Genomic DNA, 18,894 nt, shown 5'->3' on the forward strand with positions numbered 1-18,894 from the left:
AGCCAACGATGGGCCGACCTCCCCGGCCGCCGTCGGAAGAGTGTATGGCCGCGGCCGAAGCCCGGCGGATCGCTGCCCGCCTGGAGGCCGATGCCTGCGTGATCGCTCGGCTGGGCCAGCCCACGGAGGTCTGCTTGTCTCCAGTGTCCCCTGCTCCTCCCAACCCGGTCGCGGCTGAAAGTGCGCTGCAGATACAGGGCCTGAAGCTCATGCCTGAGGCCGAACACCTGCGGCGCTTGATGGCTGCATGGCGAGCCCGACCACAACCGGCAACCCAGGTTGATCTAACCACCGTTGCGGAGCCCCCCTTGTCCCACTGGGGTGTAGTGGTCTCCTTCAACCCTCAATATGGACGCGGGGTTATACAGGAGATTGGAGAGCCGCTACAAGTCCATGTGGACCGGGAGGAGGTGGAGCCCTGCGAGGGAAGATTCCCTCGCGACCTGGAGCCAGGTGACGCGGTAACTTATACCAGATGGAGGAGAGCCACGGGAGAGGCTGGCTGGATGGCGCGGGGCGTCCAGCGGTGCGTCGCACTACAAGCCACTGCCGGAGCACCGGAGGATAAATCTCCTACTGAAAAAGCCGCTGAATTTGGCCCTGAAGAACAGCGGAGCACCGGGACTCACCATGTACCTTGGGGGCGTGGCGGAGCTTCGGTGAAAAGAACATCCCGGCGAGGGATCCTGTCGTTGTTGGGGCGGGACCCGATCCTTGAACCAGCCGGACGACCCGTTGGTCTGGTGAGGCCCGGGAGGAAACCACCTTCTTCCCCGAGGAACGAGTAAGCATAATGCTTTAAATATGTACATAGTTCTTAACTGTTTGTTTCCTGATTTTTGCTGCTGAACCCGTCCAGGGTTAACTCTTAAGGGGATCCTTCTGTGGACCTGGGATCCCTATTGTTTTGCTTTTGTTTGATTTTTCCAAAGTTTTTGCACAAGTTTCTAGTTGAAAAGAACTGCTGAAATGATGAACAGTGCATAATCCGAACTTCTTGTACATAGTTTGCACCTTATTAAAGGCGCTCCCTACTGGTTTTACTTAAAGAAGGACTCTTTGTGAAGATACCACACTGGAACCTTTGCTGAGTATGGACTGGTAGCTTGAGAAGGCGTGCTACCTCATAGAGACTTGGTCCCCTCTTAAAGGGGATGTTCATTTGTTGCACTTAAACCGTGATATTGCTTTAAGACTGGAAGCAATAATGTCTTGACCAAAGAAAGTGATGATAATGTTTACGTGAGAAAGTTATATGTATTTAATTAGTTAATTGTGAAGAAATACTGATGATGTTCTCTGAGAAGAAAAAGGTGAAAGATAGAAAAAGGATGCAGTGGGCCCGTAGGGATAGACGTAGTGTCCAGCATGCATGATAGAAAGAAAGATAATGAGAAGGCTTAATGTTCAATAGAAAATGTTTTGATAATGTTGATAGATAGTTAGGATAGAAGGTAAACCCTGAGTCCTCATAGGAGTCATGTAGAGATGGCTCAGTGCTCTTAAACTGAAAGTAATGTTATGTTCTATACTGTGTATAGTAGTTGAAAAGGCAGTAGGCCCTGGCTGAACGGGGCGGTCCTGTAACTGAAAGGAGAGGCAGTAGGTCTGGTGCCGATAGGACAGGCGGTCCTGCAGATTTAAAGAAGGAGAATGAAAAAGTTAAATTACCTTATAATGTGATTATAGGAAGGTCTTTAGTGGATTCAGAGTGTATGTCCTTAAAGGCAATGTTAAATTATTGTTCAACAATTTTGCACTTAGTAGAATACCCGGTTGGGTAACAGGAGTTATTTATAGCCTGTAATTTATAATGTTAACCATGTTTGTAACGTTCAAGTGTTCTTACCTCCCATAAAGGGAAGCCTGTTCAAGTATACTTATTGTTATTGCACTCAACAAAACTGTATGTCTTTTTGCTAACTTGTATTGTTGTTTTCTTCCCAGTCCCGGAGTACTGTGTTTAACCAGGGGGGAGTGCAGCGCCCCAGAGTCCTGGTCATTGCACTACTGTGGCTCCGCCACTATGGGGAGCTATGGTGCGTCTGATGGCACTGAAGGAGTTCATCGGATCAGGTATCACAGACACCAATACATTTCACAGCTGGGCCTCCGGGGGGAGCTAAGGGTGCTATTCATTAGGCCACTCCCCACCATAGTGGGTAAACTGGGGGTCAGGCAGGAAGTTAGATCAGAAAGCTGACTGGGTTGGAACCAGGCAACACCTTGTGGCAGAGGGTGTTGTAGGGGAAGATACAGTAGGGTCTCTGTCAGGGGTGGGATCCTGACAGAGGCTTGGCAACGAGAACGAACGTAACGGGACCGTGCCCCGGGTAGCGGCGGTGCCCAAGAAAGGATTAGAAGAGAGATAGATTGTGCTGAGTGAGAAACGAGATCACGCAAAGGAGAAATACCAGTAGGAGTCGTGCTGTAAGACCGAAGCAACATCCTACTGAGGCGCACTACCGGTGGCCGGAACGCCGAGGGAGTAGAATAACATTCAGCTTCAAGCAATACTCCAAACAGCGGCAGGACAGTCAGTCTAAGGCAGGCTGTCTAACACATATCACCTATGCAGTCTTGGGGGGCAACTTGTGGAGAGGGGCGACTCTAGGGTCCCGGAAGAGCTCCGAGCCTACCCGTCAAACGGGTGCCGTCCCAACCAGAACACCAGGGAGGGACGGAGGATTAGCAGAACATCATCTAATCGAGTTGTGAGGGAACTTAAGAAACAGACACAACAGTTGTGGGGGACTTTCCGTAAGCACAGCAGGGAAGGACCACAACACATAGCGCTAGTAGGAAGGCACCGATTTCCACCTGTGAAGAGAGCTCTGGAGGTGCCATTGGACCGGCCGGACTTGCGCAGCCTGGTGAACCGTGTTCCGGACTGAGGACCCAGAGATCTTCAGTAAAGAGGTAAAGAGACTGCAACTTGGTGTCCTCGTTATTTACTGCACCGCACCACCACAGCATCACCACCATCATCCACACCTGTTATTCACTGAGCGCCCCACGGCAGGGTCACGGACCGGGGCCAAGCCGCCATGACAACCCCAGAGCAGAGACTCAGAGGCCCGGTACCGGGTACCCCTCGGCCCTGCGGCGGTGGGGGCGCTACATTCCCCCTTTTCCTTATAGATTGTAAGCTTGTGACTGTCGAACTATCTGTTACACGGTCATGTATTTATTGTCTGTTTGTGTTCCTGCTTAATTGTAAAGTGCTACAGAATATGTTGGCGACATGTAAATAAAATCATTATCAATATTATGCATTGTTATTTAATGTTGTGTTATATTAGATTCAGGAGGCAAATAAAAAGTATATTGAAATATATTTTTTATTTTAGTATTGACTTCCACTACAGATGGTGACACCCAGACACGATCTTGGTCTTTCTGCTGAGGCCTGACATTGTGTTGATTTGTGTGATGACAACATTTGATAATAAAAAGTATTGATAGCACTGATCCCTTCTTTTTGATTGAAGTCTTTGAAGGGTAGAGTTGATAAGAAGTGCTGGCAGAACATGCCGCTATTTTCCTTTCCCAGCTGTGTGTTAGATGCATGAAGAATATTTCTGAAATGGAACTCATTGTGAGTTAATTTCTTTCTGTGAAAACTGGGTGAACATGGTGATTACCCTTTTCTTCTTGTAAATTCTGAGTAGATCACCAATTCTTATTTTCTGCAATGTATAAAAATGAAGGTTTTGGATCAAGCTATCAAGCTAGAGAAGATCTCCTCAACGAGGAACTGTGTACATCTCATATGATCGGGGTCTTGAGCCATTGGTCTTGGGTTCAGGAGTGATTTCCAAGTCTTTTCTATCCACTGTGGGCTTTAATGTAAATTTTTGCAATGTAGTAGTTAAGAACAGGAAGAGCTCCATACGAGCCAGGCCTTCTCCCACACAAGCGCGTTTTCCTAAGGAGACACGATTGTACAAATTGCACTATCACTATACATGATACTAGACTTAGACTCTATGAAAATTTACATACTTAGTTTTCATGTATGAAGTGTAATTTAATGTTATTTTACCTGTGGAAAATGGTAAGAATGCATCACGTTTCTTAAAGGCACCGTTTTCATCCAAAAAATGCCCTGGGTCAAACTTATCTGGGTTCTCAAATTGTTTGGGGTCTTTTAGGACAGAGGTCAGCATTGTAAGCAGCAAAGTTCCCTGAAAATAAATGTGCAAAAGATGTAGACTATTAAAGCCAAAAAGGAAAATAATAAAAGTCAGTTTTAGGAAGTTTTGTGTTTCAGGGCGAAAAAAATATGTAAATTACCTCTCCAGAGAGGAAGAGGACTTAAACTATAAGTCTCCTCACCTTGGCATGTCAGGTATGTCAAGGAGAAATGGTACCCCTTAGACGCCAGTCCAAGGCCTCTCATATAGCCAAATCAGATCTCAAGTTTTGCACTGAAGAGGGGCAACACCCTGAAACATGTGTCTGGAAATTGTGATTTTGGTTTGTCTTTTATTCTAAGTCATGTGCAAGTCTTGTTAAAGGGTAAATATTGACTTTAAAGAGTATCTGTCAGCAGGTTTTTGCTATGCAAGCTGAAGACAGCATGCTGTCAGATTTCAGCACTGCCTCTCTTTATCAATTTCAGTTTTTCTTGCTTACAATGATTGTTTTAGCACTTTTAGTGCTTATCATCCTGGTCTGACATGCCCACTTCTGTGACAGTCACCTCAATGTCTATGGACTATATACATGGAGAGCCTGGTGTGGGCAGATGAAGCTTTCTCAGCCCTGCTTCATACTTAATCTATAAAAACTGTTGGAGGAAAATAGGGCAATAGGGTTTTATCTGAGATTAATCAGTCAATGCAAGGTAAAAGCACTCACCAGACGTAGCTTAAGACAAGCATTGGAGAGATTCGCTGCTGCAGGTCCACGAGGGACCGGCCATTAAGAATACAAAGTAGGAGAACGTGGTCAAATTGTGCGCTGCTGAATCATGTAGACCAAAGATATTATTAAAAGTGTTCTTTATTCAACGCATTTCTGAGTTTCAAAGAACTCCTTCATCAGGAAATACCACATAAGAACCTTATGTGGTATTTCTTGATGAATGAGTTCTTTAAAACTCAGAAACGCGTTGAATAAAGACCACTTTTATTAATACCTTTGCCCTACATGATTCAGCAGCACAGAATTTGACCACTTTCTCCTACTTTGTATTCTCATACTAAATCTAAACATTCTTTTTAGATCTACAATGCAAAGTCGCAATAAGGCCTTACTTAAATATTACAGAGAAAACAAAGGGGTAGGGGGTGCTCACCTTAATGGGTTGTGTGAGACAACACCTAGAAATGCATAAATCACAGCTGCGGCAGCATCCAAAATAAATATATACAATGTGCCAAGGACTTCCATCGCTCATGGCACATTGTATAAAAACTCTGTGTGAGAACATCTGCACCCAGTAATCTAAGTGGTACATCATTGTATTCAGCTTCCTTTTTTCCTACATCATCATTTCCTTTGCTCTCAGATGAGATAGCAAAAGCCTGCTGACGGATTCCCTTTAAGACTGATACTTCTAAGGCCGGCCTCACACTAGCGAGTTTTACGGACGTAAGAGCTCAGAAATTACGTCCGTAAAACTCTCAAAATAAACGGCACAATTATTCTCAATGGGGCTGCTCCTATTAGCCGTATATTACGGTTCAGTATTATACGGCTTTCTACGGCCGTACAAAATCGCAGCATGCTGCGTTGGTCAGCGCATTGTGCAAAAAAAATCGCCAATGAAAGTCTATGGGGGCGCGAAAAATACGGATTCCACACGGACCAGCAGTGTGACTTGCGAGAAATACGCAGCGGTGTTAGTGAAAAGTCGGTAATTCAATTGCCGGCTTTTCATTTCTCCTTCACAAACCCGACAGGATATGAGACATGGTTTACATACAGTAAACCATCTCATATCCCCCCTGGTGAACCGTCTTGTCCCACGAAGTAATCCATCTGAAGGGGTTAACTAATATTACAGGCACGAGCTGCGATAAACCACTCGCTCGTGCCTGTAATCCCCGGGTGCTGAAAGGAAAGCAGGATCTGTACTTACATTGAGTCGCGGTGAGGCGCCCTCTGGTGGATGTTCTCATGAACTGCAGCCTGGGAACTTTTTCCCACGCTCCAGGTCATATGAGGACATCCACCAGGGGGCGCATCACCGCGACTGAAGGAAATGTAGGTCAATGACCTACATTTCATTCATTCGCCGGGGAATTACAAGCACTGCTGCATTTAGCAGGGCTCCTGCCTGTAATATTAGTTAACCCCTTCAGATGGATTACTTCGTGGGACGAGACGGTTCACCAGAAGGTATGTATCTTGTGCGTTTATTATTTTTCCAAGCGAGGGTGTTCCTGATGGATTGAGAGAACAATAAATTATTACAACAACCGCTGTGTTTATTTCATTAAACTACTTTTAAATCATGTGTGTGTGTGTTTTTTAACCCTTTCCAACAATTGGATTAATAATGGATAGGTGTCATAATTGACGCCTCTCCATTATTAATCTGGCTTAATGTCACCTTCCAATAGCAAGGTGGCATTAACCCTTCATTACCCCATATCCCACCGCTACAGGGAGTGGGAAGAGAGTGGCCAAGTGCCAGAATAGGCGCATCTTCCAGATGTGCCTTTTCTGGGGTGGCTGGGGGCAGATGTTTTTAGCCACGGGGGGGCCAATAACCATGGACCCTCTCCTGGCTATTAATATCTGCCCTCAGTCACTGGCTTTACCATTCTGGCGGAGAAAATTGCGCGGGAGCCCACGCCAATTTTTTCCGCCATTTAACCCTTTATTTCAGCAGCTACAGCGCTGAAATTTTGCACATACACACTACTAACATTAGTAGTGTGGAATATGCAAAAAAAAAGGGGATATGAGATGGTTTACTGTATGTAAACCATGTCTCATATCCTGTCGGGTTTGTGCAGGAGAAATGAAAAGCCGGCAATTGAATTACCGGTTGTTCACAGATATCGCGCTGAATGAAATCTAAATACAGAATATATATATATATATATGTGTCTCAATGATAGATATATATATATATATATATATATATATATATATATATATATATATATATATATATATATATATATATATATATCTATCCATCATTGAGACACATATATATATATATATATATATATATATATATATATATATATATATATATATATATATATATATATATACATACTGTATATATGTTTTCCCGAACATTTGAGCACACAAAAATACCTTAGATGTCAGTTTTGCAAGCCTGCGCGAAAATCTCGCAGTACGGATGCCATACGGATTACATACGGAGGATGCCATGCGCAAAATACGCTGACACACCCTGACTACGGATCAATATTTTGGGAACATTTCTCCGTATTACGGCCGTAGTACGGACGTATAATACGTGGCGTATTGTCTTACGCCAAGTGTGAGGCCGGCCTAATAGGTAGCGCTAGAGTTCAATTCCTTTTCCTCTCTGAAGAGACAATATGCATATTTAATTTCCCAAATCACTGTTGCATGGCCTAAAAGTCTCCTTACCCTGGCATGTCAAGCATGTCACTCTCCACAAGAAGAAACATTACCCCTTAAGCTTCAGGGAGAAAAAAAAACCAAGAACTTACAAATTGAATGACGCCAGTAATCCATCGAGCCAGTGAAGAAAATTTTTACAGATGAACAATGAAGAATCACCTTATAAAAATGCCCAATGGGAAACCAATAAAGCAAAATGGTGGACTGAGACACCAGTAAGGTGCTGGATTGTAGTTCTTTATGACGATCCTTCATTGCTCATCTGTACAGGTTGACATACTGTACAAGACAAAACCCATAAAAAATGTAATCAGAGAGAAGCGAGACATAACAATAATCCAATCCATATGTTATGAAGTTCAGAATACCTTTGGAATATTGTAGCCCCTGAATATTGTGTCTTTGCTTGCGGCATGAGCCAGACCTGAAGGAATAATATCCGCAAATCTTTGGATTTCATGGATCACGGCTTCTGTATAAGGCATTTTACTCCTGTCTTCCATTGACGGACAACGATCTTTGCCTATCATACTATCAATCTCCTTATGTATCCTGTCTGAAGTACGCAAAAGAAAATTTCATAGAGAATGTGACTAAATAAGGACTAGCTTCATTCTGGGATAGATTTAAGTTCAGTGCCTCCCAATAAAGACTATACAGCTCTGGCAAAAATTAAGACCACCACATCAAAACCCTGTCATGCGCAGCCCAATCTCCAGACCTGAACCCCATTGAAAACTTCTGGAATGTAATCAAGAGGATAATGGATAGTCACAAGCCATCAAACAAGAAGAACTGCTTACATTTGTGTGTCAGAAGCAGTGCGAAAGACTGGTGGAAAGCATGCCAAGACGCATGAAAGCTGTGATTAAAAATCATGGTTATTCCACAAAATATTGATTTCTGAACTATTCCTGAGTTAAAACATTAGTATTGTTGTTTCTAAATAATTATGAATTTGTTTTCTTTGCATTACTTGAGGTCTGAAAGCACTGTTTTTTTTTTCTTTAATTTTGACCATTTCTCCTTTTCAGGAAAAAAAAAAATACAAAATTTATTGCTTGGAAATTCGGAGATATGTTGTCAGACGTTTATAGAATAAACTACAGGTCCTTCTCAAAAAATTAGCATATAGTGTTAAATTTCATTATTTACCATAATGTAATGATTACAATTAAACTTTCATATATTATAGATTCATTATCCACCAACTGAAATTTGTCAGGTCTTTTATTGTTTTAATACTGATGATTTTGGCATACAACTCCTGATAACCCAAAAAACCTGTCTCAATAAATTAGCATATCAAGAAAAGGTTCTCTAAATGACCTATTACCCTAATCTTCTGAATCAACTAATTAACTCTAAACACATGCAAAAGATAACTGAGGCTTTTAAAAACTCCCTGCCTGGTTCATTACTCAAAACCCCCATCATGGGTAAAGGCCCCGTCTCACATAGCGAGATCGCTAGCGAGATCGCTGCTGAGTCACAAGTTTTGTGACGCAACAGCGACCTCCATAGCGATCTCGCTATGTGTGACACGTACCAGCGATCAGGCCCCTGCTGCGAGATCGCTGGTCGTGTCGGAATGGCCTGGACCTTTTTTTGGTCGTTGAGGCCCCGCTGACATCGCTGAATCGGTGTGTGTGACACCGATCCAGCGATGTCTTCACTGGTAACCAGGGTAAACATCGGGTTACTAAGCGCAGGGCCGCGCTTAGTAACCCGATGTTTACCCTGGTTACCAGCGTAAATGTAAAAAAAAACAAACAGTACATACTCGCCTTCTGATGTCCGTCAGGTCCCTCGCCGTCTGCTTCCTGCTCTCACTGACTCCCGGCCGTACAGTGAGAAGTGAGAGCACAGCAGTGACGTCACCGCTGCGCTCTGCTCTCGCTGTACGGCGGCTCAGTCAGAGAGCAGGAAGCAGACGGCAAGGGACCTGGACACCGAAAGGCGAGTATGTACTGTTTGTTTTTTTTGGTAACCAGGGTAAACATCGGGTTACTAAGCGCGGCCCTGCGCTTAGTAACCCGATGTTTACCCTGGTTACCGGGTGCTGCAGGGGGACTTCGGCATCGTTGAAGACAGTTTCAACGATGCCGAAGTCGTTCCCCTGATCGTTGGTCGCTGGGGAGAGCTGTCTGTGTGACAGCTCCCCAGCGACCACACAGCGACTTACCAACGATCACGGCCAGGTCATATCGCTGGTCGTGATCGTTGGTAAATCGCTATGTGAGACGGGGCCTTAAGACTAGCGACCTGACAGATGTCAAGAAGGCCATCATTGACACCCTCAAGCAAGAGGGTAAGACCCAGAAAGAAATTTCTCAACAAATAGGCTGTTCCCAGAGTGCTGTATCAAGGCACCTCAATGGTAAGTCTGTTGGAAGGAAACAATGTGGCAGAAAACGCTGTACAACGAGAAGAGGTGACCGGACCCTGAGGAAAATTGTGGAGAAGGACCGATTCCAGACCTTGGGGAACCTGAGGAAGCAGTGGACTGAGTCTGGTGTGGAAACATCCAGAGCCACCGTGCACAGGCGTGTGCAGGAAATGGGCTACAGGTGCCGCATTCCCCAGGTAAAGCCACTTTTGAACCATAAACAGCGGCAGAAGCGCCTGACCTGGGCTACAGAGAAGCAGCACTGGACTGTTGCTAAGTGGTCCCAAGTACTTTTTTCTGATGAAAGCAAATTTTGCATGTCATTCGGAAATCAAGGTGCCAGAGTCTGGAGGAAGACTGGGGAGAAGGAAATGCCAAAATGCCTGAAGTCCAGTGTCAAGTACCCACAGTCAGTGATGGTGTGGGGTGCCATGTCAGCTGCTGGTGTTGGTCCACTGTGTTTCATCAAGGGCAGGGTCAATGCAGCTAGCTATCAGGAGATTTTGGAGCACTTCATGCTTCCATCGGCTGAAATGCTTTATGGAGATGAAGATTTCATTTTTCAGCATGACCTGGCACCTGCTCACAGTGCCAAAACCACTGGTAAATGGTTTACTGACCATGGTATTACTGTGCTCAATTGGCCTGCCAACTCTCCTGACCTGAACCCCATAGAGAATCTGTGGGATATTGTGAAGAGAAAGTTGAGAGACGCAAGACCCAACACTCTGGATGAGCTTAAGGCCGCTATTGAAGCATCCTGGGCCTCCATAACATCTCAGCAGTGTCACAGGCTGATTGCCTCCATGCCACGCCGCATTGAAGCAGTCATTTCTGCCAAAGGATTCCCGACTAAGTATTGAGTGCATAACTGAACATTATTATTTGATGGTTTTTTTGTTTGTTATTAAAAAACACTTATTTGATTGGACGGGTGAAATATGCTAATTTATTGAGACAGGTTTTTTGGGTTATCAGGAGTTGTATGCCAAAATCATCAGTATTAAAACAATAAAAGACCTGACAAATTTCAGTTGGTGGATAATGAATCTATAATATATGAAAGTTTAATTGTAATCATTACATTATGGTAAATAATGAAATTTAACACTATATGCTAATTTTTTGAGAAGGACCTGTAGATGGTGGCCCGATTCTAACGCATCAGGTATTCTAGAATATGCATGTCCATGTAGTATATTGCACAGACCACGTAGTATATTGCCCAACCACATAGTATATTGCCCAGCCACGTAGTATATTGCCCAGCCACGTAGTATATTGCCCAGCCACGTAGTATATTGCCCAGCCACATAGTATATTGCCCAGCCACATAGTATATTGCCCAGCCACATAGTATATTGCCCAGCCACATAGTATATTGCCCAGCCACATAGTATATTGCCCAGCCACATAGTATATTGCCCAGCCACATAGTATATTGCCCAGCCACATAGTATATTGCCCAGCCACATAGTATATTGCCCAGCCACATAGTATATTGCCCAGCCACATAGTATATTGCCCAGCCACATAGTATATTGCCCAGCCACATAGTATATTGCCCAGCCACATAGTATATTGCCCAGCCACATAGTATATTGCCCAGCCACATAGTATATTGCCCAGCCACATAGTATATTGCCCAGCCACATAGTATATTGCCCAGCCACATAGTATATTGCCCAGCCACATAGTATATTGCCCAGCCACATAGTATATTGCCCAGCCACATAGTATATTGCCCAGTCACGTAGTATACTGCCCAGTCACGTAGTATACTGCCCAGTCATGTAGTATACAGCACAGAGCCACGTAGTATACAGCACAGACACGTCGAATACTGCCCAGTCACATAGTATATTGGCCAGTCCCGTGGTATATTGTCCAGGCATGTAGTATATTGCCCAGCCACATAGTATATAGCCCAGCCACATAGTATATTGCACAGCCCGCATAGTATATTGCACAGCTTGTGCACGCAGTGTATAGCACAGGCCACGTAGTGTATAACACAAGCCACGCAGTGTATAACACAGGCCACGCTGTATATTGCACAGCCCGCGCAGTATATTGCACAGCCCGCGTAGCATATTGCACAGCCCGCGTAGTATATTGCACAGCCCGCGTAGTACATTGCACAGCCCGCGTAGTACATTGCACAGCCCGCGTAGTACATTGCACAGCCACATTGGCGCGTGATTTAAATAATGCTTTGCTGATTGGTCGCTGCCGGCGTGCCATGACCAATCAGAAACAGGCGCAGTCCGGCCTGAAGCATAGTTCTAATCCCGCGCCTATTCGCGGCCGGACTATGCCTGTAGCTGATCAGCGAAAGGCACAGTCCAGCCGTGAAATGACGTGGGATTTAAATCCCGCTTCGTTGATTTGTCGCACCCAGCTGGCTGTATTCAGCAAAGCGGGATTTAAATCTCACGCCAATGTCACTGATTGGTCGCGCGCGCCGGCTGGGCGTGACCAATCAGTGAAGCGGGATTCAAATCCCGCACCAATGTCGCTGATTTGTTGCGCTGGCGGGGCGCGAGCAATCAGCGAAGCGGGATTTAAATCCTGCGCACCGGCTGGGCACGACCAATCAGCGAAGCGGGATTTAAATCCCGCGCCAATGTCGCTTATTCGCTGCGCCGGCTGGGCGCGAGCAATCAGCGAAGCGGGATTTTAATCCCGCGCCAATCTTGCTGATTGGTCGTGCTGTGCATTGAGGTCTCGCGAGATGATGACGTAGTGATCTCGTGAGACCGCAATGCATGGACCGGTCACTGGAGCGTCGCGAGGAGCAGGAAAGGCCTGGGCTGCCTCCGGAAGGTGAGTATATAATGATTTTTTATTTTTTTTATTACTTTTAACATTAGATCTTTTTACTATTGATGCCGCATAGGCACCATCAATAGTAAAAAGTTGGCCACACAGGGTTAATAGCAGCTTTAACGGAGTGCGCTACAACGCGGCATAACGCGGTGTAACGCAGCCATTAACCCTGTGTGAGTGCTGACTGGAGAAGAGCATGGAGCGGGCACTGACTGCGGAGATGAAGGAGCGGCCATGTTGGCGCCGGACTGTGCCCGTCTCTGATTGGTCGTGGCTAGTGTTGAGAGATACCTCCAGATTTCGGAAAGTATCGGTATCGGAAAGTATCGGCCGATACCGTCAAAGTATCGGATCTAATCCGATACCGATACCCGATCCCAATGTAAGTCAATGGGACGAAAATATCGGAATTAAAATAAACCCTTTCTTTCCTTGTAGGTTAATTCTACATGAAGGAAAACAACTAAGAATAATGTAGGATGTATTGGGGGACGTGGCGGAGACATTAAAGGCACAGAGGTTTAGCCCAATCAAATAGAATAGCAGGATTTTTATTTTTTTTTATGACGTTCGGCGTTAGAAAGATTTTGACTATGTTAATTTTTTTTTTATTTTGTCAGATATTGATGTTTCACTACTTCCACGCCCTTCACCTTCTTTTTTACTTCTCCCACACTTTCTTCTTCATTATCCTCATCATCAGCTTCTTTGACATCAACTAACCTTATTCATCTTCTTCTTCATCTTCTACCTATTTTTTTTGTTACATTGTTCATATTCTTTTTATTTAACTATTATCTTCTTCATATTCTACTTCATCATATTCTTATTTGTGACAGGCATTCCCGTAGTTGTTATCTATAAAAGTTTGAAGATTACACCTTCCGTTCTGCCTGTCACAAAAGAGTTACATTTGTCCGCGTTCAGTTTGGCCTGCAGCATCAGGCTTTATCCAGGGGCACCACGAGGAGGAACGGACTTCACCCCCATACACTGCTTAGTCTTCTTCTGCTTATAATTTAGATAATATCTTTTGCTCTGATATTTAGTGTTATGCTTAATGTTCTTCTGCTCTTTGTTCTGCAGCCTCTTGTTCTTCTGCTTCTCGGTCTTCCAGGTCATCGTCGTCTCCAGGGTCGTCGTCTCCGGGGTCGTCGTCATCGGGGTGGTCTTCAGGGTCATCGTCTCCAGGGTCGTTGTCATCACGGTGGTTGTCGTCTCTGGTGTCGTCGTCATCTTAGGGGTGGTCTTCTGGGTCATCGTGTTTAGTCTCTTGAACTTGGAAATGTAGCAGAAGGTACAAGAAGGCTGAGAAAATGCCGAGAAACAGCTGATGGAACTGGAACTCGGATGGCTACCCGAAGGTCCAAGAGCCAATGGAACTACCGAGGACCAGCTGTCGTTACTGGAACCCGGTTACTAAGCAGGAGGTACCCGTGCCTGAAAGCACTACCAAGGACCACCTGACGTTGGTGGAACTCGGATACCCAGAGGGAGGCACCTAAGCCAAAGGCTCTGCCCGGAACCAGCTGACGGTGCTGGAACCAGGATGGGGAGCAGAAGGCACAAGAGCAAAAGACACTGCCGAGAACCAGCTGACGGTACTGGAACCCGGATGGGTAGCCGAAGGTCCAAGAGCCAATGGAACTACCGAGGACCAGCTGACGTTACTGGAACCCGGTTACTAAGCAGGAGGTACCCGTGCCCGAAAGCACTACCAAGGACCACCTGACGTTGGTGGAACTCGGATACCCAGAGGGAGGCACCTAAGCCAAAGGCTCTGCCCGGAACCAGCTGACGGTGCTGGAACCAGGATGGGGACCTATTCAAGCTTGTCTTCCTAGAGCCCCAACTAGCAGTGTTGGAGCAAAGGGTCAGCAGGAGGAGGAGAGGGAGCAGAGTGTAGGCCGAAGCCTGCACTGGCGGCAGCTTTGGGTGTGTTGTGTCTGCGTGGCAGTTGCAGGACACGTTGCCGGCTGCACAGCAGGGGAACAGCTGGCGGTGCTGAACCCCACTGACACATTGGCTGGTGTTTTTCTCTGTGCAGCTAGCACATCTGGACCCCAACTGGCGGTGTTAGAGCCCAGGGTCAGCAGGAGGAGGAGAGAGAGCGGAGTGTAGGCCGAAGCCTAATTGAACCAATTTCAAAGGTAACCTTAAACCCCCCCTCAGGTGTTCCAAACTAGAAGAGCCACAGCTTATGCAGCAGTAGTGCTGCACAAGTCAAAGGTTGCGCTTTTAATTTTTCTCCTTGCACACGCTGAATGAAACACGTATAACATTTAGCCCTTTATACAGTCAAACTGTGTTGGAGGCGCAAGTTCCCTTCGTAATGAGACGCAGCACAGATGTCAAGAATCCCACCTTGGTACTGGGTGCAGCCTCCTGAGCGTTGTTATTTGCTGTACAGGAGTCTGCGCTGTCGTGTTATCCCTTGGCCTAGCGCTGTTAGCGCTGCCCATCTTCTGACATCATTTAATGTCGGCCGGTGCGGTTCGTGATGACCATGAATCCCAGCCCCGCAGTGTCTTAACATTGTTAAAACACTGCGGGGCTGGGATTCATGGCCTGGCACAGTACATATGTTCGCCTCTCACACTCGGGTCCTTACACCCGCTTCAGACTGTGCGGCGTCAGCTGATCCCTTATCGCATGCCACGGCCATGAAGCCGCACAGTCTGAAGAAGGCGGAAGGAGATGAGGGACAGGCAAACTTATGCACTACTCATGCCCATCAATCACACCCTCGCAGTCCAAATAAATAAGACACCGAGGGGCGTTGTGTCGGGCAGGGCGGCCGCAGAGGCGCAGCCAGCCAAACAATGATGTCAGAAGAAGGGCTGTGCTACCAAGGGGGTCGTTGCGTGTCATTACAAAGGAAAGTCACACCTCAGGGACGTTTTAATGGTCTCAGGGGACACATTGTAGACGTGTTCTGTTCCACGGGTGCAAGGAGAATAAGTTTCTGAGCCACCTTGCACACATGCAGCATTACTGCTGTACAAGGTGGCTGTAAAACATACAAACACCTGGGGGTGGGGCGACAGGATCCCTTCAATTTCAGTTCTTGTGTCTGCATGGCTTTTGCAGGACACGATGCCGGCTACACAGCAGGGGAACAGCTGGCGGTGCTGAACCCCACTGACACATTGGCTGGTGTTTTTCTCTGTGCAGCTAGCAGTACCGGGCACCAACTGGCGGTGATAGAGCCCAGGGTCAGCAGGAGGAGGAGAGGGAGCAGAGTGTAGGCCGAAGCCTGCTCTGGCGGCAGCTTTGTGTCTGCGTGGCTGTTGCAGGACACGTTGCCGGCTACACAGCAGGGGAACAGCTGGCGGTGCTGAACCCCACTGACACATTGGTGAGGTGTTTTTCTCTGTGCAGCCAGCACTTTCGGACAGCAACTAGCGGTGTTGGAGCCCGGGCTCTGCAGGTGGAGCAGAGTGTAGGCCGCAGCCTGCACTGGAGCAAGTTGAAAGGGAACCTTTAACCCCCCCCCCCAGGCGTTTGTAGCTGAAAGAACCATCTTGTACAGCACTAATGCTGGAAAAGGTAAACTTAGCTCTTTTAATTATTGTCCTTGCACATGCTGAACCTAACACTTTTGAAATGTGTCCCCTCACACGGTTAAACCGTCCGGTCGGTGGAACTTTCCTTTGTCATGTGACGCAGCACAGCCGTCATTCTTACCCCCTTGGCGCCGTGCGCCTCCTCCTCAGCGTTGTTTGAATCTGTCCCGGAGTCTGCGCTGTTATGTTATCCCTTGGCCAGGCACACTTAGCGCTGCCCGTCTTCTGACATCATTTGGTGTCAGGATGGCTGCGCCTGTGCGGCCGCGCTGGACGAGATCCCGCCTCGCTGTGTCATCTAATGTAATCACTCTGCGGACCTGTGATCCATGGGCATGAGCAGTGCATATTCTTGCCTCTCACTCCACTCCCTACGGCTTCTTCAGACTGTGCAGCGTCACGGCCGTGGCATGCTATTAGGGATCAGCTGACAGCGCACAGTCTGAAGAAGGCGTAGGGAGATGAGTGAGAGGCGGAGGTTCAGATATGCACTGCTAATGTCCATGGATCACAGGTCCGCAGTGGGATTAAATCAGAAGACACTACGAGGCGGGATCTCGTCCAGCGCGGCCGCACAGGCGCAGCCATCCTGACACCAAATGATGTCAGAAGACGGGCAGCGCTAAGTGTGCCTGGCCAAGGGATAACATAACAGCGCAGACTCCTGGACAGATTCAAACAACGCTGAGGAGAAGGCGCACGGCGCCAAGGGGGTAGGAATGACGGCTGTGCTGCGTCACATGACAAAGGAAAGTTCCACCGACCGGACGGTTTAACCGTATACACAGCAGGGGAACAGCAGGCATTACTGAACCCCAATAACAGAGGAGGGACTGTTGGGACTGTGCGGACACCACTTCTGGACGGCAACTAGCGGTGTTGGAGCCCAGGGAGAGGAGGAGGAGGAGGTGGAGGAGATAGGAGGGATTGCAACACACACAGCTGGGGAACAGCTGACGTTACTGAACCCCAATAACAGAGGAGGGACTGTTGGGACTGTGCGGACAGCACTACCAGGCAACAACTAGCGGTGTTGGAGCCCAGGGACAGGAGGAGGAGGAGGTGGAGGAGGAGATAGGAGGGATTGCCACACACACAGCTGGGGAACAGCTGACGTTACTGAACCCCAATAACAGAGGAGGGACTGTTGGGACTGTGCGTACAGCACTACCAGGCAACAACTAGCGGTGTTGGAGCCCAGGGAGAGGAGGAGGAGGAGGAGGAGGAGGTGGAGGAGATAGGAGGGATTGCCACACACACAGCTGGGGAACAGCTGACATTACTGAACCCCAATAACCGAGGAGGGACTGTTGGGACTGTGCGGACAGCACTTCTGGACGGCAACTAGCGGTGTTGGAGCCCAGGGACAGTAGGAGGAGGAGGTGGAGGAGATAGGAGGGATTGCCACACACACAGCTGGGGAACAGCTGACGTTACTGAACCCCAATAACAGCGGAGAGACTGTTGGGACTGTGCGGACAGCACCTCTGGACGGCAACCAGCGGTGTTGGAGCCCAGGGACAGGAGGAGGAGGAGGTGGAGGAGATAGAAGGGATTGCCACACACACAGCTGGGGAACAGCTGACGTTACTGAACCCCAATAACAGAGGAGGGACTGTTGGGACTGTGCGTACAGCACTACCAGGCAACAACTAGCGGTGTTGGAGCCCAGGGAGAGGAGGAGGAGGAGGAGGTGGAGGAGATAGGAGGGATTGCCACACACACAGCTGGGGAACAGCTGACGTTACTGAACCCCAATAACCGAGGAGGGGCTGTTGGGACTGCGGACAGCACTTCTGGACGGCATCTAGCGGTGTTGGAGCCCAGGGACAGGAGGAGGAGGAGGTGGAGGAGATAGGAGGGATTGCCACACACACAGCTGGGGAACAGCTGACGTTACTGAACCCCAATAACAGCGGAGAGACTGTTGGGACTGTGCGGACAGCACTTCTGGATGGCAACTAGCGGTGTTGGAGCCCAGGGACAGGAGGAGGAGGAGGTGGAGGAGATAGGAGGGATTGCCACACACACAGCTGGGGAACAGCTGACGTTACTGAACCCCAATAACAGAGGAGGGACTGTTGGGACTGTGCGGACAGCACTACCAGGCAACAACTAGCGGTGTTGGAGCCCAGGGAGAGGAGGAGGAGGAGGAGGAGGAGGAGGAGGAGGTGGAGGAGATAGGAGGGATTGCCACACACACAGCTGGGGAACAGCTGACGTTACTGAACCCCAATAACAGAGGAGGGACTGTTGGGACTGTGCGTACAGCACTACCAGGCAACAACTAGCGGTGTTGGAGCCCAGGGAGAGGAGGAGGAGGAGGAGGTGGAGGAGATAGAAGGGATTGCCACACACACAGCTGGGGAACAGCTGACGTTACTGAACCCCAATAACCGAGGAGGGACTGTTGGGACTGTGCGTACAGCACTACCAGGCAACAACTAGCGGTGTTGGAGCCCAGGGAGAGGAGGAGGAGGAGGAGGTGGAGGAGATAGGAGGGATTGCCACACACACAGCTGGGGAACA

General features: G+C 47.7%; 1 protein-coding gene across 1 annotated transcript in view; it reads right to left on the reverse strand.

Moving 5' to 3' along the window:
• Positions 1 to 3,270: 3,270 nt before the first annotated feature.
• Positions 3,271 to 18,894, reverse strand: part of LOC143805895 (cytochrome P450 2A4-like) — a 57,598-nt gene continuing 41,974 nt past the window's right edge. The window contains exons 7-9 of the mRNA XM_077285645.1: positions 7,950 to 8,137; positions 4,046 to 4,187; positions 3,271 to 3,928 (exon numbers count right to left, since the gene is read on the reverse strand). Coding sequence (XP_077141760.1) covers positions 3,747 to 3,928; positions 4,046 to 4,187; positions 7,950 to 8,137 — 512 coding nt within the window. The 3' untranslated portion in view covers positions 3,271 to 3,746. The remainder of the gene's footprint in view (positions 3,929 to 4,045; positions 4,188 to 7,949; positions 8,138 to 18,894) is intronic.

Source organism: Ranitomeya variabilis, chromosome 2 (genome assembly GCF_051348905.1).
Source record: "Ranitomeya variabilis isolate aRanVar5 chromosome 2, aRanVar5.hap1, whole genome shotgun sequence".
Taxonomy (NCBI): domain Eukaryota; kingdom Metazoa; phylum Chordata; class Amphibia; order Anura; family Dendrobatidae; genus Ranitomeya; species Ranitomeya variabilis.